Here is a 27,580-nt window from a genome sequence, read left to right as displayed (position 1 = left end):
CTGGGGTACAGTACTGGTGGGTATAGGTCTGTCACTGTATAACACTGGGGTACAGTACTGATGGGTACAGGTCTGTCAGTGTATAACTCTGGGGTACAGTACTGGTGGGTATAGGTCTGTCACTGTATAACTCTGGGGTACAATACTGGTGGGTACAGGTCTGTCAGTGTATAACTCTGGGGTACAATACTGGTGGGTACAGGTCTGTCAGTGTATAACTCTGGGGTACAGTACTGGTGGATACAGGTTAGGGTTGCCAACTGTATTTTGACGTATTCCTGGAGATTTGAGCACGTGACATTTACCCACTGTTTACAAATGTCACCTTAGCTGAGAGTCACAATAAACCAAGCCCTGAATAAAATATTTGACTTTATTTTGTAGTGAGATGAATAAGATAAATTATAAATTAAAGAATACAAAAGAAGAGAAAGATTTAAGGATACGTAATAGTTAAATAAATAATACTTTTGTGATGTTTCTACAGTATTGACCGCAATGAGAAACACCAAGTAAGTTCCACTGATTAAACAAAAACATAATTGACATAAGTAACTTCTGACTAAAGTCTTCCTATAATTTTATGACTTATAACAGCAAATTAAAAAATAATAAATAAAACCAAAGCCAAACCTAATTCAATTCACTGACTCCCACACCCGCCGCTGAAGCCCAGCTTCAGGGAGGTGAGGCTCGGTTCACAGGGAGGAACACCAAAGCTGCCTGCCTCCTGAAAGAGGGCCGTATTTTGCGAGCCCTGCGGGTGCCTATGAAGTGTGTATGCGCCCGTAGCGCATGCACTAAAACCCGGAACTTGCGATCTGTCAAAAGTCTTCTTGACAGATCCTCCGCATCCCCGGGAGATGGGCCTCTGCGGGTGGAGAGTTGCGCTATTTGCCCAACTTCTGCCCGCTGAATTCGTACGGCCTGCTTTTACCAGCATAAGAGTTTTAAAAGATAGAAAAATAAAATTTTATCACTCATTTATATATTAAAATCCCTGTCCACTAAGGTAAGTTTATTTTTAACCCTGTTAAAACATATCAATTTTTTTTCCAAAAATTAAATTTTTGTTTAAAATATTTAATTAAATGGCATTTTAATTAATTTTAAATATGTAATTTAAAAAAATGCATTTCATGTGTTCATGTATTTTTTTAAGTGATCCCTATTAATACTTATGGGGATTCCGTACGTACGGAACTCCCATGAGCATGAATGGAGATAGTGATGTAATAAAACTCACTACACACCTGGTTTGAGCATAAAGCAAGGCTTTAATCAACTTGTTTCAGAACATGGAAGTCTAGTTGTATCCACTAGCTCCTTGTCTTTACAAAATGTTCCTGGCAAGCTGGGGCCAACGCCTGAGTATTTATACTCCTTGGACGTCGCCACCAGCTGGCCGTCCAGTGTTATTTCATAGGTAGTTTCTCGATGATGAGATTTATGACAGAGATTCCCTTCTTTTATTGGTTGGGCCGGCCCACGTGATCCCAGGGGTGCTTGTGAACCGCAAATTTTGGGCCATTATACAACAGCGCACATCACTGGCTGACAGGAACTCTCGGTCCCTCTAGTTTGTGTCTTTCTCTCCTTCCCTCCCCCAGTTTGTCTTTCTCCCTCCCTCCTTCCCTCAGTTTGTGTTTCTCTCTCTCCCTCCACCAGTTTGTTTCTCCCTGCTCTTGTTATGAGCAACCTTACCCTGCCAGCAGAGTACTGACGCTGGAAGAAGCACCGAGACTATCGAGAGCCAAGTAGTCCCTGCATCATACAGGTTGCTGTGTGCCAAACTTGTTTTGTGGGGTCACAAATGACCATGCGGCAATTGTTGCAGTTGTGAGTGACAGTAATGAAGTGTGGCCTGCCCAAGTTTGGGCCTGCCTGTGACATTTGAGAGGAGTTCCTATCCAAGTGCTTAGCATGCAGCCTCAGCCAGGGTCTAACCTTGTGAGTGAGAACCCTTAATAGGCTGAATACTTTGCCCATCTAATTCCAGGTCCACTGTATGGTGGACACTGCATTGACTCTGTTTGCCATCTCCTGCCAAACATCTGACTACTCTTAACACAGGACAGTGCCCTTCACCAAAGGATGTCTGAATAAGCATTAGAAGCTGGAGCAGACTTGCTCCTTCCTCCAGGACTGAATTCTATTGTGCATTGTTGATGTGGATCCCTTTCAAAGAGCAGCTGCGCTGTATGACCAAGCTCCCAGTGCCTAGCTCAATCCGGCCCAGGAACTTGCTATTGATAATCAATGGGCTTGATCTTGGAAAATCCCACAAGATCAGGGTTTTGCGCTTTCAGCACTCTGAGATTCCACCGCTTCAATGCCAGGACCAGAAAATTTACCCGCTATGCCCTATCTTTAAGCAATGCAGGCATCATATGCCCCAATACTGAATTACACAGTGTGGGCACCATGTGCCCCAGTGTTAAGCTACAGCAGTGTGGGCACCATGTGCCATAACACAAAGCCATCTGGGCACCATGTTCTGTAATAATAGTAGTCTGGGAGCTATGCAGTCTGATCCTAAACAATATTCAGAGCTTTCCCTCTATGCTGCAATTACATTTATGTTCCATATAATAGACTTTTATTCTGCACGATACTTGTGTTTGATAGTTATGATTGTTGTATAGAATTAAAAAAGCTGTTTTTGGAAAGGATGCCATTCATTCTTTCGACGGTTAATTGAGAGAGTAAGAGCTTTACTCGATCCACACGTCATTGTTTCTCATTTTCTTTCAGCTGTTTCAGCACTTCCAATGTCTTTTTTGATTTCAGCAACTGTTATCCTTAATGAGCTGAACTGGACAGCAGCACTGGAGGACGTATTCAAGCGTAACCGAGAAGAGGACTCCTCACTGCTCTGGCAGGTCTTTGGAAGCGCCACAGGTGTCACCAGATACTATCCAGGTATGTCAGTAATATGAGACAATAGAACCAAACCAATGTAAAGTCCGTACAGGAGCTCTTTACGATTACACGGTAAGTAACCCTTACCCTGCTGTGTAAGCTAGGACTCTACAGTTACATAGTGAGAAATCCTCAGCCTGCTGAATAAACAGCATTCAGTACACTGTAGTAACGGAGGTTCCTATCAAAAAGACTGAGTTCGACTCAGGCAATTAAAATAATGAACTTTAATGAAACCAAACGAGTTTAAACTGGAAACTGCTAGAACACATCAATTACAGGTCTACCCTCCTTGAGGGCTCCACGAGGACTGATCCTCTGGTCAGAAGACTGACGTTATGACGTCATCACGTTCTTCCCGCCATTGGGGCATCACGTGACTAACGGCATGACGTCATCACGTTGAAACCGTGCTGTAAAGGTAACTAGACATTGTACAGTCAAACAGTGTAATTAAAGGTACAGGCACAGACAGTAACTACATTGCTGTTAAAGGAATTATGTACAACCGCTCTGAGTCATTTGGTGGCTCCGCCACAACATATCACTTTGGCTCCCATGGTAGGACTCTCTCCTTTGATTTTGGAGGTTGTATATTCAAACCCCATGACACAATTTTTTTTTTCAGTTTTGAAAATGAAAGGCGAGCCCCTTGGATTGGGGAGGCTGACCTCTGCGGCCACCTCTCATCGAGGGAGGGTCTGCACTGGGGGTGGAGCCTCGCACAATTTATCCTTATATCTAACCCAGGTAATGCCTGACCTGACAGTGCTAGATGCTAACACCAAAGGTCCTAAATGTGTCTGAGCTGCTTCCCAGCGCTAACATGCCTACCTTGAAAATTCATGAAAAGAATGCAGATCTTGTTCTGTAGAAGCTCACAGCTACACAAAGGTAAATGGTGTGGAATGAAAGTAATGTCTCCGTTCACAGTTAGAGCTTGCTGACTCAGCCTTCTGTGTCACAGAAATACTTACTTTGCTAAGTCTTTGTAACCTTTTTCTGTTCTTTACAGCAACACCATGGGGCCTTCCCAATAAAATTGATCTGTATGATGTGCGACGGAGACCCTGGTGAGTGAGGGGGTAACAGGAATGGAGCAATAGAAAATTATACTCAACTAATGCTGAAGATTTCACGAGAATGATGGTGAACTATGTAATGCAGATTTAATTTCCAATATATCAATAATCTGCTTTTTATTCACCTTTACAATAATTATTGTATTTCTTGTAAAGATTTTTTGAAATATCTTTGCTCATTAGAGCAGAGCTAGTTACCTGTCATCAGTCCAACCTCCATTCATTGGAGCAGAGCTAGTTACCTGTCATCAGTCCAACCTCCATTCACTAGACCAGAGCTAGTTACCTGTCATCAGTCCAACCTCCGTTCATTAGAGCAGAGCTAGTTACCAGTCATCAGTCCAACCTCCATTCACTAGAGCAGAGCTAGTTACCTGTCATCAGTCCAACCTGCATTCACTAGAGCAGAGCTAGTTACCTGTCATCAGTCCAACCTCCATTCACTAGAGCAGAGCTAGTTACCAGTCATCAGTCCAACCTCCGTTCACTAGAGCAGAGCTAGTTACCTGTCATCAGTCCAACCTCCATTCACTAGAGCAGAGCTAGTTACCAGTCATCAGTCCAACCTCCATTCACTAGAGCAGAGCTAGTTACCTGTCATCAGTCCAACCTCCATTCACTAGAGCAGAGCTAGTTACCAGTCATCAGTCCTACCTCCGTTCACGAGAGCAGAGCTAGTTACCAGTCATCAGTCTAACCTCCATTCACTAGAGCAGAGCTAGTTACCTGTCATCAGTCCAACCTCCATTCACTAGAGCAGAGCTAGTTACCTGTCATCAGTCCAACCTCCATTCACTAGAGCAGAGCTAGTTACCTGTCATCAGTCCAACCTCCATTCACTAGAGCAGAGCTAGTTACCAGTCATCAGTCCAACCTCCGTTCAGAAGAGCAGAGCTAGTTACCAGTCATCAGTCCAACCTCCATTCACGAGAGCAGAGCTAGTTACCAGTCATCAGTCCAACCTCCATTCACTAGAGCAGAGCGAGTTACCAGTCATCAGTCCAACCTCCATTCACTAGAGCAGAGCTAGTTACCTGTCATCAGTCCAACCTCCATTCACTAGAGCAGAGCTAGTTACCTGTCATCAGTCCAACCTCCATTCACTAGAGCAGAGCTAGTTACCTGTCATCAGTCCAACCTCCGTTCATTAGAGCAGAGTTAGTTACCTGTCATCAGCCCAACCTCCATTCACTAGAGCAGAGCTAGTTACCTGTCATCAGCCCAACCTCCGTTCATTAGAGCAGAGCTAGTTACCTGACATCAGCCCATCCTTCATTCACTAGAGCAGAGCTAGTTACCAGACATCAGTCCAACCTCCATTCACTAGAGCAGAGCTAGTTACCAGTCATCAGTCCAACCTCCGTTCACTAGAGCAGAGCTAGTTACCAGTCATCAGTCCAACCTTCATTCACTAGAGCAGAGCTAGTTACCAGTCATCAGCCCAACCTCCGTTCATTAGAGCAGAGCTAGTTACCTGACATCAGCCCAACCTCCGTTCACTAGAGCAGAGCTAGTTACCAGTCATCAGTCCAACCTTCATTCACTAGAGCAGAGCTAGTTACCAGTCATCAGCCCAACCTCCGATCATTAGAGCAGAGCTAGTTACCAGTCATCAGCTCAACCTCCATTCATTAGAGCAGAGCTAGTTACCAGTCATCAGTCCAACCTCCATTCACTAGAGCAGAGCTAGTTACCAGTCATCAGCCCAACCTCCATTCACTAGAGCAGAGCTAGTTACCAGTCATCAGCTCAACCTCCATTCATTAGAGCAGAGCTAGTTACCAGTCATCAGTCCAACCTCCATTCACTAGAGCAGAGCTAGTTACCAGTTATCAGCCTAACCTCCATTCACTAGAGCAGAGCTAGTTACCAGTCATCAGCCCAACCTCCATTCACTAGAGCAGAGCTAGTTACCTGTCATCAGTCCAACCTCCATTCACGAGAGCAGAGCTAGTTACCTGTCATCAGTCCAACCTCCATTCACTAGAGCAGAGCTAGTTACCTGTCATCAGTCCAACCTCCGTTCACTAGAGCAGAGCTAGTTACCAGTCATCAGTCCAACCTCCATTCACTAGAGCAGAGCTAGTTACCTGTCATCAGTCCAACCTCCGTTCACTAGAGCAGAGCTAGTTACCAGTCATCAGTCCAACCTTCATTCACTAGAGCAGAGCTAGTTACCAGTCATCAGTCCAACCTCCATTCACTAGAGCAGAGCTAGTTACCTGTCATCAGTCCAACCTCCATTCACTAGAGCAGAGCTAGTTACCTGTCATCAGTCCAACCTCCATTCACTAGAGCAGAGCTAGTTACCTGTCATCAGTCCACCTTCATTCACTAGAGCAGAGCTAGTTACCAGTCATCAGCCCAACCTCCGTTCATTAGAGCAGAGCTAGTTACCTGACATCAGCCCAACCTCCGTTCACTAGAGCAGAGCTAGTTACCAGTCATCAGCCCAACCTCCGATCATTAGAGCAGAGCTAGTTACCAGTCATCAGCTCAACCTCCATTCATTAGAGCAGAGCTAGTTACCAGTCATCAGGCCAACCTCCATTCACTAGAGCAGAGCTAGTTACCTGTCATCAGCCCAACCTCCGTTCACTAGAGCAGAGCTAGTTACCTGTCATCAGTCCAACCTCCATTCACCAGAGCAGAGCTAGTTACCAGCCATCAGTCCAACCTCCATTCACTAGAGCAGAGCTAGTTACCAGTCATCAGTCCAACCTCCATTCACTAGAGCAGAACTAGTTACCTGTCATCAGTCCAACCTCCATTCACTAGAGCAGAGCTAGTTACCTGTCATCAGTCCAACCTCCATTCACTAGAGCAGATCTAGTTACCTGTCATCAGTCCAACCTCCATTCACTAGAGCAGAGCTAGTTACCAGTCATCAGTCCAACCTCCATTCACTAGAGCAGAGCAAGTTACTTGTCATCAGCCCAACCTCCGTTCACTAGAGCAGAGCGAGTTACCAGTCATCAGTCCAAGCTCCATTCACTAGAGCAGAGCTAGTTACCAGTCATCAGCCCAACCTCCATTCACTAGAGCAGAGTTGGTTACCAGTCATCAGCCCAACCTCCATTCACTAGAGCAGAGCTAGTTACTTGTCATCAGCCCAACCTCCGTTCACTAGAGCAGAGCGAGTTACCAGTCATCAGTCCAAGCTCCATTCACTAGAGCAGAGCTAGTTACCAGTCATCAGTCCAACCTCCATTCACTAGAGCAGAGCTAGTTACCTGTCATCAGTCCAACCTCCATTCACTAGAGCAGAGCTAGTTACCGGTCATCAGTCCAACCTTCATTCACTAGAGCAGAGCTAGTTACCAGTCATCAGCCCAACCTCCGTTCATTAGAGCAGAGCTAGTTACCTGACATCAGCCCAACCTCCGTTCACTAGAGCAGAGCTAGTTACCAGTCATCAGCCCAACCTCCGATCATTAGAGCAGAGCTAGTTACCAGTCATCAGCTCAACCTCCATTCATTAGAGCAGAGCTAGTTAGCAGTCATCAGGCCAACCTCCATTCACTAGAGCAGAGCTAGTTACCTGTCATCAGCCCAACCTCCGTTCACTAGAGCAGAGCTAGTTACCTGTCATCAGTCCAACCTCCATTCACCAGAGCAGAGCTAGTTACCAGCCATCAGTCCAACCTCCATTCACTAGAGCAGAGCTAGTTACCAGTCATCAGTCCAACCTCCATTCACTAGAGCAGAGCTAGTTACCTGTCATCAGTCCAACCTCCATTCACTAGAGCAGAGCTAGTTACCTGTCATCAGTCCAACCTCCATTCACGAGAGCAGAGCTAGTTACCTGTCATCAGTCCAACCTCCATTCACCAGAGCAGAGCTAGTTACCAGTCATCAGTCCAACCTCCATCCACTAGAGCAGAGCTAGTTACTTGTCATCAGCCCAACCTCCGTTCACTAGAGCAGAGCGAGTTACCAGTCATCAGTCCAAGCTCCATTCACTAGAGCAGAGCTAGTTACCAGTCATCAGCCCAACCTCCATTCACTAGAGCAGAGCTAGTTACCAGTCATCAGCCCAACCTCCATTCACTAGAGCAGAGCTAGTTACTTGTCATCAGCCCAACCTCCGTTCACTAGAGCAGAGCGAGTTACCAGTCATCAGTCCAAGCTCCATTCACTAGAGCAGAGCTAGTTACCAGTCATCAGTCCAACCTCCATTCACTAGAGCAGAGCTAGTTACCTGACATCAGTCCAACCTCCATTCACTAGAGCAGAGCTAGTTACCAGTCATCAGGCGAACCTCCATTCACGAGAGCAGAGCCAGTTACCTGTCATCAGTCCAACCTCCGTTCATTAGAGCAGAGCTAGTTACCAGTCATCAGTCCAACCTCCGTTCATTAGAGCAGAGCTAGTTACCTGTCATCAGCCCAACCTCCATTCACTAGAGCAGAGCTAGTTACCTGTCATCAGTCCAACCTCCATTCACTAGAGCAGAGCTAGTTACCTGTCATCAGTCCAACCTCCGTTCATTGGAGCAGAGCTGGTTACCTGTCATCAGGCCAACCTCCATTCACTAGAGCAGAGCTAGTTACCAGTCATCAGCCCAACCTCCGTTCACTAGAGCAGAGCTAGTTACCTGTCATCAGTCCAACCTCCATTCACTAGAGCAGAGATGGTTACCTGTCATCAGTCCAACCTCCATTCACGAGAGCAGAGCTAGTTACCTGTCATCAGTCCAACCTCCATTCACTAGAGCAGAGCTAGTTACCTGTCATCAGTCCAACCTCCGTTCATTAGAGCAGAGCTAGTTACCAGACATCAGTCCAACCTCCATTGACTAGAGCAGAGCTAGTTACCTGTCATTAGTCCAACCTCCGTTCATTAGAGCAGAGCTAGTTACCTGTCATCAGTCCAACCTCCGTTCATTAGAGCAGAGCTAGTTACCTGTCATCAGTCCAACCTCCGTTCATTAGAGCAGAGCTAGTTACCAGTCATCAGTCCAACCTCCATTGACTAGAGCAGAGCTAGTTACCTGTCATCAGGCCAAACTCCATTCACTAGAGCAGAGCTAGTTACTTGTCATCAGGCCAAACTCCATTCACTAGAGCGGAGCTAGTTACCTGTCATCAGTCCAACCTCCGTTCATTAGAGCAGAGCTAGTTACCTGTCATCAGTCCAACCTCCGTTCATTAGAGCAGAGCTAGTTACCAGTCATCAGTCCAACCTCCATTGACTAGAGCAGAGCTAGTTACCTGTCATCAGTCCAACCTCCATTCACTAGAGCAGAGCTAGTTACCAGTCATCAGCCCAACCTCCATTCACTAGAGCAGAGCTAGTTACCTGTCATCAGCCCAACCTCCATTCACTAGAGCAGAGCTAGTTACCTGTCATCAGTCCAACCTCCATTCACTAGAGCAGAGCTAGTTACCAGTCATCAGCCCAACCTCCATTCACCAGAGCAGAGCTAGTTACCAGTCATCAGCCCAACCTCCGTTCATAAGAGCAGAGCTAGTTACCAGTCATCAGGCCAACCTCCATTCACTAGAGCAGAGCTAGTTACCTGTCATCAGTCCAACCTCCATTCACTAGAGCAGAGCAAGTTACCAGACATCAGTCCAACCTCCATTCACTGGAGCAGAGCTAGTTACCTGTCATCAGTACAACCTCCATTCAATAGAGCAGAGCTAGTTACCAGTCATCAGTCCAACCTCCATTCACTGGAGCAGAGCTAGTTACCTGTCATCAGTCCAACCTCCATTCACTAGAGCAGAGCTAGTTACCAGTCACCAGTCCAACCTCCATTCACGAGAGCAGAGCTAGTTACCTGTCATCAGTCCAATCTCCATTCACTAGAGCAGAGCTAGTTACCAGTCATCAGTCCAACCTCCTTTCACAAGAGCAGAGGTAGTTACCTGTCATCAGTCCAACCTCCATTCACTAGAGCAGAGCTAGTTACCTGTCATCAGTCCAACCTCTGTTCACTAGAGCAGAGCTAGTTTCCAGTCATCAGTCTAACCTCCATTCACTAGAGCAGAGCTAGTTACCAGTCATCAGGCGAACCTCCATTCACTAGAGCAGAGCTAGTTACCTGTCATCAGTCCAACCTCCATTCACTAGAGCAGAGCTAGTTACCAGTCATCAGCCCAACCTCCATTCACTAGAGCAGAGCTAGTTACCTGTCATCAGTCCAACCTCTATTCACTAGAGCAGAGCTAGTTACCAGTCATCAGCCCAACCTCCATTCACTAGAGCAGAGCTAGTTACCTGTCATCAGTCCAACCTCAATTCACTAGAGCAGAACTAGTTACCAGTCATCAGTCCAACCTCCTTTCACTAGAGCAGAGCTAGTTACCTGTCATCAGTCCAACCACCATTCACTAGAGCAGAGCTAGTTACCTGTCATCAGCCCAACCTCCATTCACTAGAGCAGAGCTAGTTACCTGTCATCAGTCCAACCTCCATTCACTAGAGCAGAACTAGTTACCAGTCATCAGTCCAACCTCCTTTCACTAGAGCAGAACTAGTTACCAGTCATCAGTCCTACCTCCATTCACTAGAGCAGAGCTAGTTACCAGTCATCAGCCCAACCTCCATTCACTAGAGCAGAGCTAGTTACCTGTCATCAGCCCAACCTCCAATCACTAGAGCAGAGCTAGTTACCTGTCATCAGTCCAACCTCCATTCACTAGAGCAGAGCTAGTTACCAGTCATCAGCCCAACCTCCATTCACCAGAGCAGAGCTAGTTACCAGTCATCAGCCCAACCTCCGTTCATAAGAGCAGAGCTAGTTACCAGTCATCAGGCCAACCTCCATTCACTAGAGCAGAGCTAGTTACCTGTCATCAGTCCAACCTCCATTCACTAGAGCAGAGCAAGTTACCAGTCATCAGTCCAACCTCCATTCACTAGAGCAGAGCTAGTTACCTGTCATCAGTACAACCTCCGATCAATAGAGCAGAGCTAGTTACCAGTCATCAGTCCAACCTCCATTCACTAGAGCAGAGCTAGTTACCTGTCATCAGTCCAACCTCCATTCACTAGAGCAGAGCTAGTTACCAGTCACCAGTCCAACCTCCATTCACTAGAGCAGAGCTAGTTACCTGTCATCAGTCCAATCTCCATTCACTAGAGCAGAGCTAGTTACCAGTCATCAGTCCAACCTCCTTTCACTAGAGCAGAGCTAGTTACCTGTCATCAGTCCAACCTTCATTCACTAGAGCAGAGCTAGTTACCTGTCATCAGTCCAACCTCTGTTCACTAGAGCAGAGCTAGTTACCAGTCATCAGTCCAACCTCCATTCACTAGAGCAGAGCTAGTTACCTGTCATCAGTCCAACCTCCGTTCACGAGAGCAGAGCTAGTTACCAGTCATCAGTCCAACCTCCATTCACTAGAGCAGAGCTAGTTACCTGTCATCAGTCCAACCTCCATTCACTAGAGCAGAGCTAGTTACCTGTCATCAATCCAACCTCCATTCACTAGAGCAGAGCTAGTTACCAGTCACCAGTCCAACCTCCGTTCACTAGAGCAGAGCTAGTTACTTGTCATCAGTCAAACCTCCATTCACGAGAGCAGAGCTAGTTACCAGTCATCAGTCCAACCTCCATTCACTAGAGCAGAGCCAGTTACCAGTCATCAGCCTAACCTCCATTCACTAGAGCAGAGCTAGTTACCTGTCATCAGTCCAACCTCCATTCACTAGAGCAGAGCTAGTTACCAGTCATCAGCCCAACCTCCATTCACTAGAGCAGAGCTAGTTACCTGTCATCAGTCCAACCTCCATTCACTAGAGCAGAGCTAGTTACCAGTCATCAGCCCAACCTCCATTCACTAGAGCAGAGCTAGTTACCTGTCATCAGTCCAACCTCCATTCACCAGAGCAGAGCTAGTTACCAGTCATCAGCCCAACCTCCATTCACTAGAGCAGAGCTAGTTACCTGTCATCAGTCCAACCTCCATTCACTAGAGCAGAGCTAGTTACCAGTCATCAGCCCAACCTCCATTCACTAGAGCAGAGCTAGTTACCTGTCATCAGTCCAACCTCCATTCACTAGAGCAGAACTAGTTACCAGTCATCAGTCCAACCTCCTTTCACTAGAGCAGAGCTAGTTACCTGTCATCAGTCCAACCTCCATTCACTAGAGCAGAGCTAGTTACCTGTCATCAGCCCAACCTCCATTCACTAGAGCAGAGCTAGTTACCTGTCATCAGTCCAACCTCCATTCACTAGAGCAGAACTAGTTACCAGTCATCAGTCCAACCTCCTTTCACTAGAGCAGAACTAGTTACCAGTCATCAGTCCAACCTCCATTCACTAGAGCAGAGCTAGTTACCTGTCATCAGTCCAACCTCCATTCACTAGAGCAGAGCTAGTTACCTGTCATCAGCCCAACCTCCATTCACTAGAGCAGAGCTAGTTACCTGTCATCAGTCCAACCTCCATTCACTAGAGCAGAGCTAGTTACCTGTCATCAGTCCAATCTCCATTCACTAGAGCAGAGCAAGTTACCTGTCATCAGTCCAACCTCCATTCACTAGAGCAGAGCTAGTTACCTGTCATCAGTCCAACCTCCATTCACTAGAGCAGAGCTAGTTACCTGTCATCAGTCCAACCTCCATTCACTAGAGCAGAGCTAGTTAGCTGTCATCAGTCCAACCTCCATTCACTAGAGCAGAGCTAGTTACCTGTCATCAGTCCAACCTCCATTCACTAGAGCAGAGCTAGTTACCAGTCATCAGCCCAACCTCCGTTCACCAGAGCAGAGCTAGTTACCAGTCATCAGCCCAACCTCCATTCACTAGAGCAGAGCTAGTTACCAGTCATCAGCCCAACCTCCATTCACCAGAGCAGAGCTAGTTACCTGTCATCAGCCCAACCTCCATTCACTAGAGCAGAGCTAGTTACCTGTCATCAGTCCAACCTCCATTCACTAGAGCAGAGCTAGTTACCAGTCATCAGTCCAACCTCCATTCACCAGAGCAGAGCTAGTTACCTGTCATCAGTCCAACCTTCATTCACTAGAGCAGAGCTAGTTACCTGTCATCAGTCCAACCTCCATTCACTAGAGCAGAGCTAGTTACCAGTCATCAGTCCAACCTCCATACACCAGAGCAGAGCTAGTTACCTGTCATCAGTCCAACCTTCATTCACTAGAGCAGAGCTAGTTACCAGTCATCAGCCCAACCTCCATTCACTAGAGCAGAGCTAGTTACCAGTCATCAGCCCAACCTCCATTCACCAGAGCAGAGCTAGTTACCAGTCATCAGTCCAACCTCCATTCACCAGAGCAGAGCTAGTTACCTGTCATCAGTCCAACCTCCATTCACTAGCGCAGAGCCAGTTACCTGTCATCAGTCCAACCTCCATTCACTAGAGCAGAGCTAGTTACCTGTCATCAGTCCAACCTCCATTCACTAGAGCAGAGCTAGTTACCTGTCTTCAGTCCAACCTCCATTCACTAGAGCAGAGCTAGTTACCAATCATCAGTCCAACCTCCGTTCACTAGAGCAGAGCTAGTTACCAATCATCAGTCCAACCTCCATTCACTAGAGCAGAGCCAGTTACCTGTCATCAGTCCAACCTCCATTCACTAGAGCAGAGCTAGTTACCTGTCATCAGTCCAACCTCCATTCACTAGAGCAGAGCTAGTTACCTGTCATCAGTCCAACCTCCATTCACTAGAGCAGAGCTAGTTACCTGTCATCAGCCTAACCTCCAATCACTAGAGCAGAGCTAGTTACCTGTCATCAGCCTAACCTCCATTCACTAGAGCAGAGCTTGTTACCTAACATCAGTCCAACCTGCATTCACTAGAGCAGAGCTAGTTACCTGTCATCAGCCCAACCTCCAATCACTAGAGCAGAGCTAGTTACCTGTCATCAGTCCAACCTCCATTCACTAGAGCAGAGCTAGTTACCTGTCATCAGTCCAACCTCCATTCACTAGAGCAGAGCTAGTTACCTGTCATCAGTCCAACCTCCATTCACTAGAGCAGAGCTAGTTACCTGTCATCAGCCTAACCTCCATTCACTAGAGCAGAGCTAGTTACCTGTCATCAGCCTAACCTCCATTCACTAGAGCAGAGCTAGTTACCTAACATCAGTCCAACCTGCATTCACTAGAGCAGAGCTAGTTACCAGTCATCAGGCCAACCTCCATTCACTATAGCAGAGCTAGTTACCTGTCATCAGCCTAACCTCCATTCACTAGAGCAGAGCTAGTTACCTAACATCAGTCCAACCTCCATTCACTAGAGCAGAGCTAGTTACCAGTCATCAGTCCAACCTCCATTCACTAGAGCAGAGCTAGTTACCTGTCATCAGTCAAACCTCCGTTCACTATAGCAGAGCTAGTTACCATTCCTCAGTCCAACCTCCATTCACTAGAGCAGAGCTAGTTACCAGTCATCAGTCCAACCTCCATTCACTAGAGCAGAGCTGGTTACCAGTCATCAGTCCAACCTCCATTCACTAGAGCAGAGCTAGTTACCAGTCATCAGTCCAACCTCCATTCACTAGAGCAGAGCTAGTTACCAGTCATCAGTCCAACCTCCGTTCACTAGAGCAGAGCTAGTTACCAGTCATCAGTCCAACCTCCATTCACTAGAGCAGAGCTAGTTACCAGTCATCAGTCCAACCTCCATTCACTAGAGCAGAGCTAGTTACCAGTCATCAGTTCAACCTCCGTTCACTAGAGCAGAGCTAGTTACCTGTCATCAGTCCAACCTCCATTCACTAGAGCAGAGCTAGTTACCAGTCATCAGTCCAACCTCCATTCACTAGAGCAGAGCTAGTTACCAGTCATCAGTCCAACCTCCATTCACTAGAGCAGAGCTAGTTACCTGTCATCAGTCCAACCTCCATTCACTAGAGCAGAGCTAGTTACCTGTCATCAGTCCAACCTCCATTCACTAGAGCAGAGCTAGTTACCAGTCATCAGTCCAACCTCCGTTCACTAGAGCAGAGCTAGTTACCTGTCATCAGTCCAACCTCCATTCACTAGAGCAGAGCTAGTTACCAGTCATCAGTCCAACCTCCATTCACGAGAGCAGAGCTAGTTACCTGTCATCAGTCCAACCTCCATTCACTAGAGCAGAGCTAGTTACCTGTCATCAGTCCAACCTCCATTCACTAGAGCAGAGCTAGTTACCTGTCATCAGTCCAACCTCCAGTCACTAGAGCAGAGCTAGTTACCAGTCATCAGTCCAACCTCCGTTCACTAGAGCAGAGCTAGTTACCAGTCTTCAGTCCAACCTCCATTCACTAGAGCAGAGCTAGTTACCAGTCATCAGTCCAACCTCCATTCACTAGAGCAGATCTAGTTACCAGTCATCAGTTCAACCTCCGTTCACTAGAGCAGAGCTAGTTACCAGTCATCAGTCCAACATCCATTCACTAGAGCAGAGCTAGTTACCTGTCATCAGCCCAACCTCCGTTCATTAGAGCAGAGATAGTTACCAGTCATCAGTCCAACCTCCATTTACTAGAGCAGAGCTAGTTACCTGTCATCAGTCCAACCTCCATTCACTGGAGCAGAGCTAGTTACCAGTCATCAGTCCAACCTCCATTCACTAGAGCAGAGCTAGTTACCTGTCATCAGTCCAACCTCCATTCACTAGAGCAGAGCTAGTTACCTGTCATCAGTCCAACCTCCATTCACTTAGAGCAGAGCTAGTTACCAGTCATCAGTCCAACCTCCGTTCACTAGAGCAGAGCTAGTTACCAGTCATCAGTCCAACCTTCATTCACTAGAGCAGAGCTAGTTACCAGTCATCAGTCCAACCTCCATTCACTAGAGCAGAGCTAGTTACCAGTCATCAGTCCAACCTCCATTCACTAGAGCAGAGCTAGTTACCTGTCATCAGTCCAACCTCCATTCACTAGAGCAGAGCTAGTTACCAGTCATCAGTCCAACCTCCGTTCACTAGAGCAGAGCTAGTTACCTGTCATCAGTCCAACCTCCATTCACTAGAGCAGAGCTAGTTACCAGTCATCAGTCCAACCTCCGTTCACTAGAGCAGAGCTATTTACCAGTCATCAGGCCAACCTCCATTCACTAGCGCAGAGCTAGTTACCAGTCATCAGCCCAACCTCCATTCACTAGAGCAGAGCTAGTTACCAGTCATCAGTCCAACCTCCGTTCACCAGAGCAGAGCTAGTTACCAGTCATCAGCCCAACCTCCATTCACTAGAGCAGAGCTAGTTACCAGTCATCAGTCCAACCTCCGTTCACTAGAGCAGAGCTATTTACCAGTCATCAGTCCAACCTCCATTCACTAGAGCAGAGCTAGTTACCAGTCATCAGTCCAACCTCCGTTCACTAGAGCAGAGCTAGTTACCAGTCACCAGTCCAACCTCCATTCACTAGAGCAGAGCTAGTTATCAGTCATCAGCCCAACCTCCGTTCACTAGAGCAGAGCTAGTTACCTGTCATCAGTCCAAACTCCATTCACTAGAGCAGAGCTAGTTACCAGTCATCAGTCCAACCTCCATTCACTAGAGCAGAGCTAGTTACCAGTCATCAGTCCAACCTCCATTCACTAGCGCAGAGCTAGTTACCTGTCATCAGTCCAACCTCCATTCACTAGAGCAGAGCTAGTTACCTGTCATCAGTCCAACCTCCATTCACTAGAGCAGAGCTAGTTACCAGTCATCAGCCCAACCTCCATTCACTAGAGCAGAGCTAGTTACCTGTCATCAGTCCAACCTCCATTCACTAGATCAGAGCTAGTTACCTGTCATCAGTCCAACCTCCATTCACTAGAGCAGAGCTAGTTACCTGTCATCAGCCCAACCTCCATTCACGAGAGCAGAGCTAGTTACCAGTCATCAGTCCAACCTCCATTCACCATAGCAGAGCTAGTTACCAGTCATCAGTCCAACCTCCATTCACTAGAGCAGAGCTAGTTACCAGTCATCAGCCCAACCTCCATTCACTAGAGCAGAGCTAGTTACCTGTCATCAGTCCAACCTCCATTCACGAGAGCAGAGCTAGTTACCTGTCATCAGTCCAACCTCCATTCACTAGAGCAGAGCTAGTTACCTGTCATCAGTCCAACCTCCGTTCACTAGAGCAGAGCTAGTTACCAGTCATCAGTCCAACCTCCATTCACTAGAGCAGAGCTAGTTACCTGTCATCAGTCCAACCTCCGTTCACTAGAGCAGAGCTAGTTACCAGTCATCAGTCCAACCTTCATTCACTAGAGCAGAGCTAGTTACCAGTCATCAGTCCAACCTCCATTCACTAGAGCAGAGCTAGTTACCTGTCATCAGTCCAACCTCCATTCACTAGAGCAGAGCTAGTTACCTGTCATCAGTCCAACCTCCATTCACTAGAGCAGAGCTAGTTACCTGTCATCAGTCCAACCTTCATTCACTAGAGCAGAGCTAGTTACCAGTCATCAGCCCAACCTCCGTTCATTAGAGCAGAGCTAGTTACCTGACATCAGCCCAACCTCCGTTCACTGGAGCAGAGCTAGTTACCAGTCATCAGCCCAACCTCCGATCATTAGAGCAGATCTAGTTACCAGTCATCAGCTCAACCTCCATTCATTAGAGCAGAGCTAGTTACCAGTCATCAGGCCAACCTCCATTCACTAGAGCAGAGCTAGTTACCTGTCATCAGCCCAACCTCCGTTCACTAGAGCAGAGCTAGTTACCTGTCTTCAGTCCAACCTCCATTCACCAGAGCAGAGCTAGTTACCAGTCATCAGTCCAACCTCCATTCACTAGAGCAGAGCTAGTTACCTGTCATCAGTCCAACCTCCATTCACTAGAGCAGAGCTAGTTACCTGTCATCAGTCCAACCTCCATTCACTAGAGCAGAGCTGGTTACCTGTCATCAGTCCAACCTCCATTCACTAGAGCAGAGCTAGTTACCAGTCATCAGTCCAACCTCCATTCACTAGAGCAGAGCTAGTTACTTGTCATCAGCCCAACCTCCGTTCACTAGAGCAGAGCGAGTTACCAGTCATCAGTCCAAGCTCCATTCACTAGAGCAGAGCTAGTTACCAGTCATCAGCCCAACCTCCATTCACTAGAGCAGAGCTAGTTACCAGTCATCAGCCCAACCTCCATTCACTAGAGCAGAGCTAGTTACTTGTCATCAGCCCAACCTCCGTTCACTAGAGCAGAGCGAGTTACCAGTCATCAGTCCAAGCTCCATTCACTAGAGCAGAGCTAGTTACCAGTCATCAGTCCAACCTCCATTCACTAGAGCAGAGCTAGTTACCTGACATCAGTCCAACCTCCATTCACTAGAGCAGAGCTAGTTACCAGTCATCAGGCGAACCTCCATTCACGAGAGCAGAGCTAGTTACCTGTCATCAGTCCAACCTCCGTTCACTAGAGGAGAGCTAGTTACCTGTCATTATTCCAACCTCCATTCACTAGAGCAAAGCTAGTTACCTGTCATCAGTCCAACCTCCATTCACTAGAGCAGAGCTAGTTACCTGTCATCAGCCCAACCTCCGTTCATTAGAGCAGAGCTAGTTACCAGTCATCAGTCCAACCTCCGTTCATTAGAGCAGAGCTAGTTACCTGTCACCAGCCCAACCTCCATTCACTAGAGCAGAGCTAGTTACCTGTCATCAGTCCAACCTCCATTCACTAGAGCAGAGCTAGTTACCTGTCATCAGTCCAACCTCCGTTCATTAGAGCAGAGCTAGTTACCTGTCATCAGGCCAACCTCCATTCACTAGAGCAGAGCTAGTTACCAGTCATCAGCCCAACCTCCGTTCACTAGAGCAGAGCTAGTTACCTGTCATCAGTCCAACCTCCATTCACTAGAGCAGAGATGGTTACCTGTCATCAGTCCAACCTCCATTCACGAGAGCAGAGCTAGTTACCTGTCATCAGTCCAACCTCCATTCACTAGAGCAGAGCTAGTTACCTGTCATCAGTCCAACCTCCGTTCATTAGAGCAGAGCTAGTTACCAGTCATCAGTCCAACCTCCATTGACTAGAGCAGAGCTAGTTACCTGTCATTAGTCCAACCTCCGTTCATTAGAGCAGAGCTAGTTACCTGTCATCAGTCCAACCTCCGTTCATTAGAGCAGAGCTAGTTACCTGTCATCAGTCCAACCTCCGTTCATTAGAGCAGAGCTAGTTACCAGTCATCAGTCCAACCTCCATTGACTAGAGCAGAGCTAGCTACCTGTCATCAGGCCAAACTCCATTCACTAGAGCAGAGCTAGTTACTTGTCATCAGGCCAAACTCCATTCACTAGAGCGGAGCTAGTTACCTGTCATCAGTCCAACCTCCGTTCATTAGAGCAGAGCTAGTTACCTGTCATCAGTCCAACCTCCGTTCATGAGAGCAGAGCTAGTTACCAGTCATCAGTCCAACCTCCATTGACTAGAGCAGAGCTAGTTACCTGTCATCAGTCCAACCTCCATTCACTAGAGCAGAGCTAGTTACCTGTCATCAGCCCAACCTCCATTCACTAGAGCAGAGCTAGTTACCTGTCATCAGTCCAACCTCCATTCACTAGAGCAGAGCTAGTTACCAGTCATCAGCCCAACCTCCATTCACCAGAGCAGAGCTAGTTACCAGTCATCAGCCCAACCTCCGTTCATAAGAGCAGAGCTAGTTACCAGTCATCAGGCCAACCTCCATTCACTAGAGCAGAGCAAGTTACCAGTCATCAGTCCAACCTCCATTCACTGGAGCAGAGCTAGTTACCTGTCATCAGTACAACCTCCGTTCAATAGAGCAGAGCTAGTTACCAGTCATCAGTCCAACCTCCATTCACTAGAGCAGAGCTAGTTACCTGTCATCAGTCCAACCTCCATTCACTAGAGCAGAGCTAGTTACCAGTCACCAGTCCAACCTCCATTCACGAGAGCAGAGCTAGTTACCTGTCATCAGTCCAATCTCCATTCACTAGAGCAGAGCTAGTTACCAGTCATCAGTCCAACCTCCTTTCACTAGAGCAGAGCTAGTTACCTGTCATCAGTCCAACCTCCATTCACTAGAGCAGAGCTAGTTACCTGTCATCAGTCCAACCTCTGTTCACTAGAGCAGAGCTAGTTACCAGTCATCAGTCCAACCTCCATTCACTAGAGCAGAGCTAGTTACCTGTCATCAGTCCAACCTCCGTTCACGAGAGCAGAGCTAGTTACCAGTCATCAGTCCAACCTCCATTCACCAGAGCAGAGCTAGTTACCTGTCATCAGTCCAACCTCCATTAACTAGAGCAGAGCTAGTTACCAGTCACCAGTCCAACCTCCGTTCACTAGAGCAGAGCTAGTTACTTGTCATCAGTCAAACCTCCATTCACTAGAGCAGAGCTAGTTACCAGTCATCAGTCCAACCTCCATTCACTAGCGCAGAGCTAGTTACCTGTCATCAGTCCAACCTCCATTCACTAGAGCAGAGCTAGTTACCTGTCATCAGTCCAACCTCCATTCACTAGAGCAGAGCTAGTTACCAGTCATCAGCCCAACCTCCATTCACTAGAGCAGAGCTAGTTACCTGTCATCAGTCCAACCTCCATTCACTAGATCAGAGCTAGTTACCTGTCATCAGTCCAACCTCCATTCACTAGAGCAGAGCTAGTTACCTGTCATCAGCCCAACCTCCATTCACGAGAGCAGAGCTAGTTACCAGTCATCAGTCCAACCTCCATTCACCATAGCAGAGCTAGTTACCAGTCATCAGTCCAACCTCCATTCACTAGAGCAGAGCTAGTTACCAGTCATCAGCCCAACCTCCATTCACTAGAGCAGAGCTAGTTACCTGTCATCAGTCCAACCTCCATTCACGAGAGCAGAGCTAGTTACCTGTCATCAGTCCAACCTCCATTCACTAGAGCAGAGCTAGTTACCTGTCATCAGTCCAACCTCCGTTCACTAGAGCAGAGCTAGTTACCAGTCATCAGTCCAACCTCCATTCACTAGAGCAGAGCTAGTTACCTGTCATCAGTCCAACCTCCGTTCACTAGAGCAGAGCTAGTTACCAGTCATCAGTCCAACCTTCATTCACTAGAGCAGAGCTAGTTACCAGTCATCAGTCCAACCTCCATTCACTAGAGCAGAGCTAGTTACCTGTCATCAGTCCAACCTCCATTCACTAGAGCAGAGCTAGTTACCTGTCATCAGTCCAACCTTCATTCACTAGAGCAGAGCTAGTTACCAGTCATCAGCCCAACCTCCGTTCATTAGAGCAGAGCTAGTTACCTGACATCAGCCCAACCTCCGTTCACTAGAGCAGAGCTAGTTACCAGTCATCAGCCCAACCTCCGATCATTAGAGCAGAGCTAGTTACCAGTCATCAGCTCAACCTCCATTCATTAGAGCAGAGCTAGTTACCAGTCATCAGGCCAACCTCCATTCACTAGAGCAGAGCTAGTTACCTGTCATCAGCCCAACCTCCGTTCACTAGAGCAGAGCTAGTTACCTGTCATCAGTCCAACCTCCATTCACCAGAGCAGAGCTAGTTACCAGTCATCAGTCCAACCTCCATTCACTAGAGCAGAGCTAGTTACCTGTCATCAGTCCAACCTCCATTCACTAGAGCAGAGCTAGTTACCTGTCATCAGTCCAACCTCCATTCACTAGAGCAGAGCTAGTTACCTGTCATCAGTCCAACCTCCATTCACTAGAGCAGAGCTAGTTACCAGTCATCAGTCCAACCTCCATTCACTAGAGCAGAGCTAGTTACTTGTCATCAGCCCAACCTCCGTTCACTAGAGCAGAGCGAGTTACCAGTCATCAGTCCAAGCTCCATTCACTAGAGCAGAGCTAGTTACCAGTCATCAGCCCAATCTCCATTCACTAGAGCAGAGCTAGTTACCAGTCATCAGCCCAACCTCCATTCACTAGAGCAGAGCTAGTTACTTGTCATCAGCCCAACCTCCGTTCACTAGAGCAGAGCGAGTTACCAGTCATCAGTCCAAGCTCCATTCACTAGAGCAGAGCTAGTTACCAGTCATCAGTCCAACCTCCATTCACTAGAGCAGAGCTAGTTACCTGACATCAGTCCAACCTCCATTCACTAGAGCAGAGCTAGTTACCAGTCATCAGGCGAACCTCCATTCACGAGAGCAGAGCTAGTTACCTGTCATCAGTCCAACCTCCGTTCACTAGAGGAGAGCTAGTTACCTGTCATTATTCCAACCTCCATTCACTAGAGCAAAGCTAGTTACCTGTCATCAGTCCAACCTCCATTCACTAGAGCAGAGCTAGTTACCTGTCATCAGCCCAACCTCCGTTCATTAGAGCAGAGCTAGTTACCAGTCATCAGTCCAACCTCCGTTCATTAGAGCAGAGCTAGTTACCTGTCACCAGCCCAACCTCCATTCACTAGAGCAGAGCTAGTTACCTGTCATCAGTCCAACTTCCATTCACTAGAGCAGAGCTAGTTACCTGTCATCAGTCCAACCTCCGTTCATTAGAGCAGAGCTAGTTACCTGTCATCAGGCCAACCTCCATTCACTAGAGCAGAGCTAGTTACCAGTCATCAGCCCAACCTCCGTTCACTAGAGCAGAGCTAGTTACCTGTCATCAGTCCAACCTCCATTCACTAGAGCAGAGATGGTTACCTGTCATCAGTCCAACCTCCATTCACGAGAGCAGAGCTAGTTACCTGTCATCAGTCCAACCTCCATTCACTAGAGCAGAGCTAGTTACCTGTCATCAGTCCAACCTCCGTTCATTAGAGCAGAGCTAGTTACCAGTCATCAGTCCAACCTCCATTGACTAGAGCAGAGCTAGTTACCTGTCATTAGTCCAACCTCCGTTCATTAGAGCAGAGCTAGTTACCTGTCATCAGTCCAACCTCCGTTCATTAGAGCAGAGCTAGTTACCTGTCATCAGTCCAACCTCCGTTCATTAGAGCAGAGCTAGTTACCAGTCATCAGTCCAACCTCCATTGACTAGAGCAGAGCTAGCTACCTGTCATCAGGCCAAACTCCATTCACTAGAGCAGAGCTAGTTACTTGTCATCAGGCCAAACTCCATTCACTAGAGCGGAGCTAGTTACCTGTCATCAGTCCAACCTCCGTTCATTAGAGCAGAGCTAGTTACCTGTCATCAGTCCAACCTCCGTTCATGAGAGCAGAGCTAGTTACCAGTCATCAGTCCAACCTCCATTGACTAGAGCAGAGCTAGTTACCTGTCATCAGTCCAACCTCCATTCACTAGAGCAGAGCTAGTTACCAGTCATCAGCCCAACCTCCATTCACTAGAGCAGAGCTAGTTACCTGTCATCAGCCCAACCTCCATTCACTAGAGCAGAGCTAGTTACCTGTCATCAGTCCAACCTCCATTCACTAGAGCAGAGCTAGTTACCAGTCATCAGCCCAACCTCCATTCACCAGAGCAGAGCTAGTTACCAGTCATCAGCCCAACCTCCGTTCATAAGAGCAGAGCTAGTTACCAGTCATCAGGCCAACCTCCATTCACTAGAGCAGAGCAAGTTACCAGTCATCAGTCCAACCTCCATTCACTGGAGCAGAGCTAGTTACCTGTCATCAGTACAACCTCCGTTCAATAGAGCAGAGCTAGTTACCAGTCATCAGTCCAACCTCCATTCACTAGAGCAGAGCTAGTTACCTGTCATCAGTCCAACCTCCATTCACTAGAGCAGAGCTAGTTACCAGTCACCAGTCCAACCTCCATTCACGAGAGCAGAGCTAGTTACCTGTCATCAGTCCAATCTCCATTCACTAGAGCAGAGCTAGTTACCAGTCATCAGTCCAACCTCCTTTCACTAGAGCAGAGCTAGTTACCTGTCATCAGTCCAACCTCCATTCACTAGAGCAGAGCTAGTTACCTGTCATCAGTCCAACCTCTGTTCACTAGAGCAGAGCTAGTTACCAGTCATCAGTCCAACCTCCATTCACTAGAGCAGAGCTAGTTACCTGTCATCAGTCCAACCTCCGTTCACGAGAGCAGAGCTAGTTACCAGTCATCAGTCCAACCTCCATTCACTAGAGCAGAGCTAGTTACCTGTCATCAGTCCAACCTCCATTAACTAGAGCAGAGCTAGTTACCTGTCATCAATCCAACCTCCATTTACTAGAGCAGAGCTAGTTACCAGTCACCAGTCCAACCTCCGTTCACTAGAGCAGAGCTAGTTACTTGTCATCAGTCAAACCTCCATTCACTAGAGCAGAGCTAGTTACCAGTCATCAGTCCAACCTCCATTCACTAGAGCAGAGCTAGTTACCAGTCATCAGCCCAACCCCCATTCACTAGAGCAGAGCTAGTTACCTGTCATCAGTCCAACCTCCATTCACTAGAGCAGAGCTAGTTACCAGTCATCAGCCCAACCTCCATTCACTAGAGCAGAGCTAGTTACCTGTCATCAGTCCAACCTCCATTCACTAGAGCAGAGCTAGTTACCAGTCATCAGCCCAACCTCCATTCACTAGAGCAGAGCTAGTTATCTGTCATCAGTCCAACCTCCATTCACTAGAGCAGAGCTAGTTACCAGTCATCAGCCCAACCTCCATTCACTAGAGCAGAGCTAGTTACCTGTCATCAGTCCAACCTCCATTCACTAGAGCAGAACTAGTTACCAGTCATCAGTCCAACCTCCTTTCACTAGAGCAGAGCTAGTTACCTGTCATCAGTCCAACCACCATTCACTAGAGCAGAGCTAGTTACCTGTCATCAGCCCAACCTCCATTCACTAGAGCAGAGCTAGTTACCTGTCATCAGTCCAACCTCCATTCACTGGAGCAGAACTAGTTACCAGTCATCAGTCCAACCTCCTTTCACGAGAGCAGAACTAGTTACCAGTCATCAGTCCAACCTCCATTCACTAGAGCAGAGCTAGTTACCAGTCATCAGCCCAACCTCCATTCACTAGAGCAGAGCTAGTTACCTGTCATCAGCCCAACCTCCAATCACTAGAGCAGAGCTAGTTACCTGTCATCAGTCCAACCTCCATTCACGAGAGCAGAGCTAGTTACCAGTCATCAGCCCAACCTCCATTCACCAGAGCAGAGCTAGTTACCAGTCATCAGCCCAACCTCCGTTCATAAGAGCAGAGCTAGTTGCCAGTCATCAGGCCAACCTCCATTCACTAGAGCAGAGCTAGTTACCTGTCATCAGTCCAACCTCCATTCACTAGAGCAGAGCAAGTTACCAGTCATCAGTCCAACCTCCATTCACTAGAGCAGAGCTAGTTACCTGTCATCAGTACAAACTCCGTTCAATAGAGCAGAGCTAGTGACCAGTCATCAGTCCAACCTCCATTCACTAGAGCAGAGCTAGTTACCTGTCATCAGTCCAACCTCCATTCACTAGAGCAGAGCTAGTTACCAGTCACCAGTCCAACCTCCATTCACTAGAGCAGAGCTAGTTACCAGTCATCAGTCCAACCTCCATTCACTAGAGCAGAGCTAGTTACCAGTCATCAGTCCAACCTCCATTCACTAGCGCAGAGCTAGTTACCTGTCATCAGTCCTACCTCCATTCACTAGAGCAGAGCTAGTTACCTGTCATCAGTCCAACCTCCATTCACTAGAGCAGAGCTAGTTACCAGTCATCAGTCCAACCTCCATTCACTAGAGCAGAGCTAGTTACCTGTCATCAGTCCAACCTCCATTCACTAGATCAGAGCTAGTTACCTGTCATCAGTCCAACCTCCATTCACTAGAGCAGAGCTAGTTACCTGTCATCAGCCCAACCTCCATTCACGAGAGCAGAGCTAGTTACCAGTCATCAGTCCAACCTCCATTCACCATAGCAGAGCTAGTTACCAGTCATCAGTCCAACCTCCATTCACTAGAGCAGAGCTAGTTACCTGTCATCAGTCCAACCTCCATTCACGAGAGCAGAGCTAGTTACCTGTCATCAGTCCAACCTCCATTCACTAGAGCAGAGCTAGTTACCTGTCATCAGTCCAACCTCCGTTCACTAGAGCAGAGCTAGTTACCAGTCATCAGTCCAACCTCCATTCACTAGAGCAGAGCTAGTTACCTGTCATCAGTCCAACCTCCGTTCACTAGAGCAGAGCTAGTTACCAGTCATCAGTCCAACCTTCATTCACTAGAGCAGAGCTAGTTACCAGTCATCAGTCCAACCTCCATTCACTAGAGCAGAGCTAGTTACCTGTCATCAGTCCAACCTCCATTCACTAGAGCAGAGCTAGTTACCTGTCATCAGTCCAACCTCCATTCACTAGAGCAGAGCTAGTTACCTGTCATCAGTCCAACCTTCATTCACTAGAGCAGAGCTAGTTACCAGTCATCAGCCCAACCTCCGTTCATTAGAGCAGAGCTAGTTACCTGACATCAGCCCAACCTCCGTTCACTAGAGCAGAGCTAGTTACCAGTCATCAGCCCAACCTCCGATCATTAGAGCAGAGCTAGTTACCAGTCATTAGCTCAACCTCCATTCATTAGAGCAGAGCTAGTTACCAGTCATCAGGCCAACCTCCATTCACTAGAGCAGAGCTAGTTACCTGTCATCAGCCCAACCTCCGTTCACTAGAGCAGAGCTAGTTACCTGTCATCAGTCCAACCTCCATTCACCAGAGCAGAGCTAGTTACCAGTCATCAGTCCAACCTCCATTCACTAGAGCAGAGCTAGTTACCTGTCATCAGTCCAACCTCCATTCACTAGAGCAGAGCTAGTTACCTGTCATCAGTCCAACCTCCATTCACTAGAGCAGAGCTAGTTACCTGTCATCAGTCCAACCTCCATTCACTAGAGCAGAGCTAGTTACCAGTCATCAGTCCAACCTCCATTCACTAGAGCAGAGCTAGTTACTTGTCATCAGCCCAACCTCCGTTCACTAGAGCAGAGCGAGTTACCAGTCATCAGTCCAAGCTCCATTCACTAGAGCAGAGCTAGTTACCAGTCATCAGCCCAACCTCCATTCACTAGAGCAGAGCTAGTTACCAGTCATCAGCCCAACCTCCATTCACTAGAGCAGAGCTAGTTACTTGTCATCAGCCCAACCTCCGTTCACTAGAGCAGAGCGAGTTACCAGTCATCAGTCCAAGCTCCATTCACTAGAGCAGAGCTAGTTACCAGTCATCAGTCCAACCTCCATTCACTAGAGCAGAGCTAGTTACCTGACATCAGTCCAACCTCCATTCACTAGAGCAGAGCTAGTTACCAGTCATCAGGCGAACCTCCATTCACGAGAGCAGAGCTAGTTACCTGTCATCAGTCCAACCTCCGTTCACTAGAGGAGAGCTAGTTACCTGTCATTATTCCAACCTCCATTCACTAGAGCAAAGCTAGTTACCTGTCATCAGTCCAACCTCCATTCACTAGAGCAGAGCTAGTTACCTGTCATCAGCCCAACCTCCGTTCATTAGAGCAGAGCTAGTTACCAGTCATCAGTCCAACCTCCGTTCATTAGAGCAGAGCTAGTTACCTGTCACCAGCCCAACCTCCATTCACTAGAGCAGAGCTAGTTACCTGTCATCAGTCCAACCTCCATTCACTAGAGCAGAGCTAGTTACCTGTCATCAGTCCAACCTCCGTTCATCAGAGCAGAGCTAGTTACCTGTCATCAGGCCAACCTCCATTCACTAGAGCAGAGCTAGTTACCAGTCATCAGCCCAACCTCCGTTCACTAGAGCAGAGCTAGTTACCTGTCATCAGTCCAACCTCCATTCACTAGAGCAGAGATGGTTACCTGTCATCAGTCCA

General features: G+C 47.6%; 1 protein-coding gene across 1 annotated transcript in view; it reads left to right on the top strand.

The window, feature by feature from the left end:
- LOC147110843 (voltage-dependent calcium channel subunit alpha-2/delta-2-like) overlaps window positions 1–27,580 on the top strand; it is a 2,842,873-nt gene that overhangs the window by 1,206,022 nt on the left and 1,609,271 nt on the right. Inside the window, exons 7-8 of the mRNA XM_085999971.1 lie at window positions 2,657–2,922; window positions 3,938–3,995. Coding sequence (XP_085856097.1) covers window positions 2,657–2,922; window positions 3,938–3,995 — 324 coding nt within the window. The remainder of the gene's footprint in view (window positions 1–2,656; window positions 2,923–3,937; window positions 3,996–27,580) is intronic.

Source organism: Somniosus microcephalus, chromosome 11 (genome assembly GCF_052327205.1).
Source record: "Somniosus microcephalus isolate GS21.2 chromosome 11, FLI_Smic_1.0, whole genome shotgun sequence".
NCBI classification, from domain to species: Eukaryota; Metazoa; Chordata; class Chondrichthyes; order Squaliformes; family Somniosidae; genus Somniosus; species Somniosus microcephalus.
This window is presented reverse-complemented; position numbering and strand designations above follow the sequence as displayed.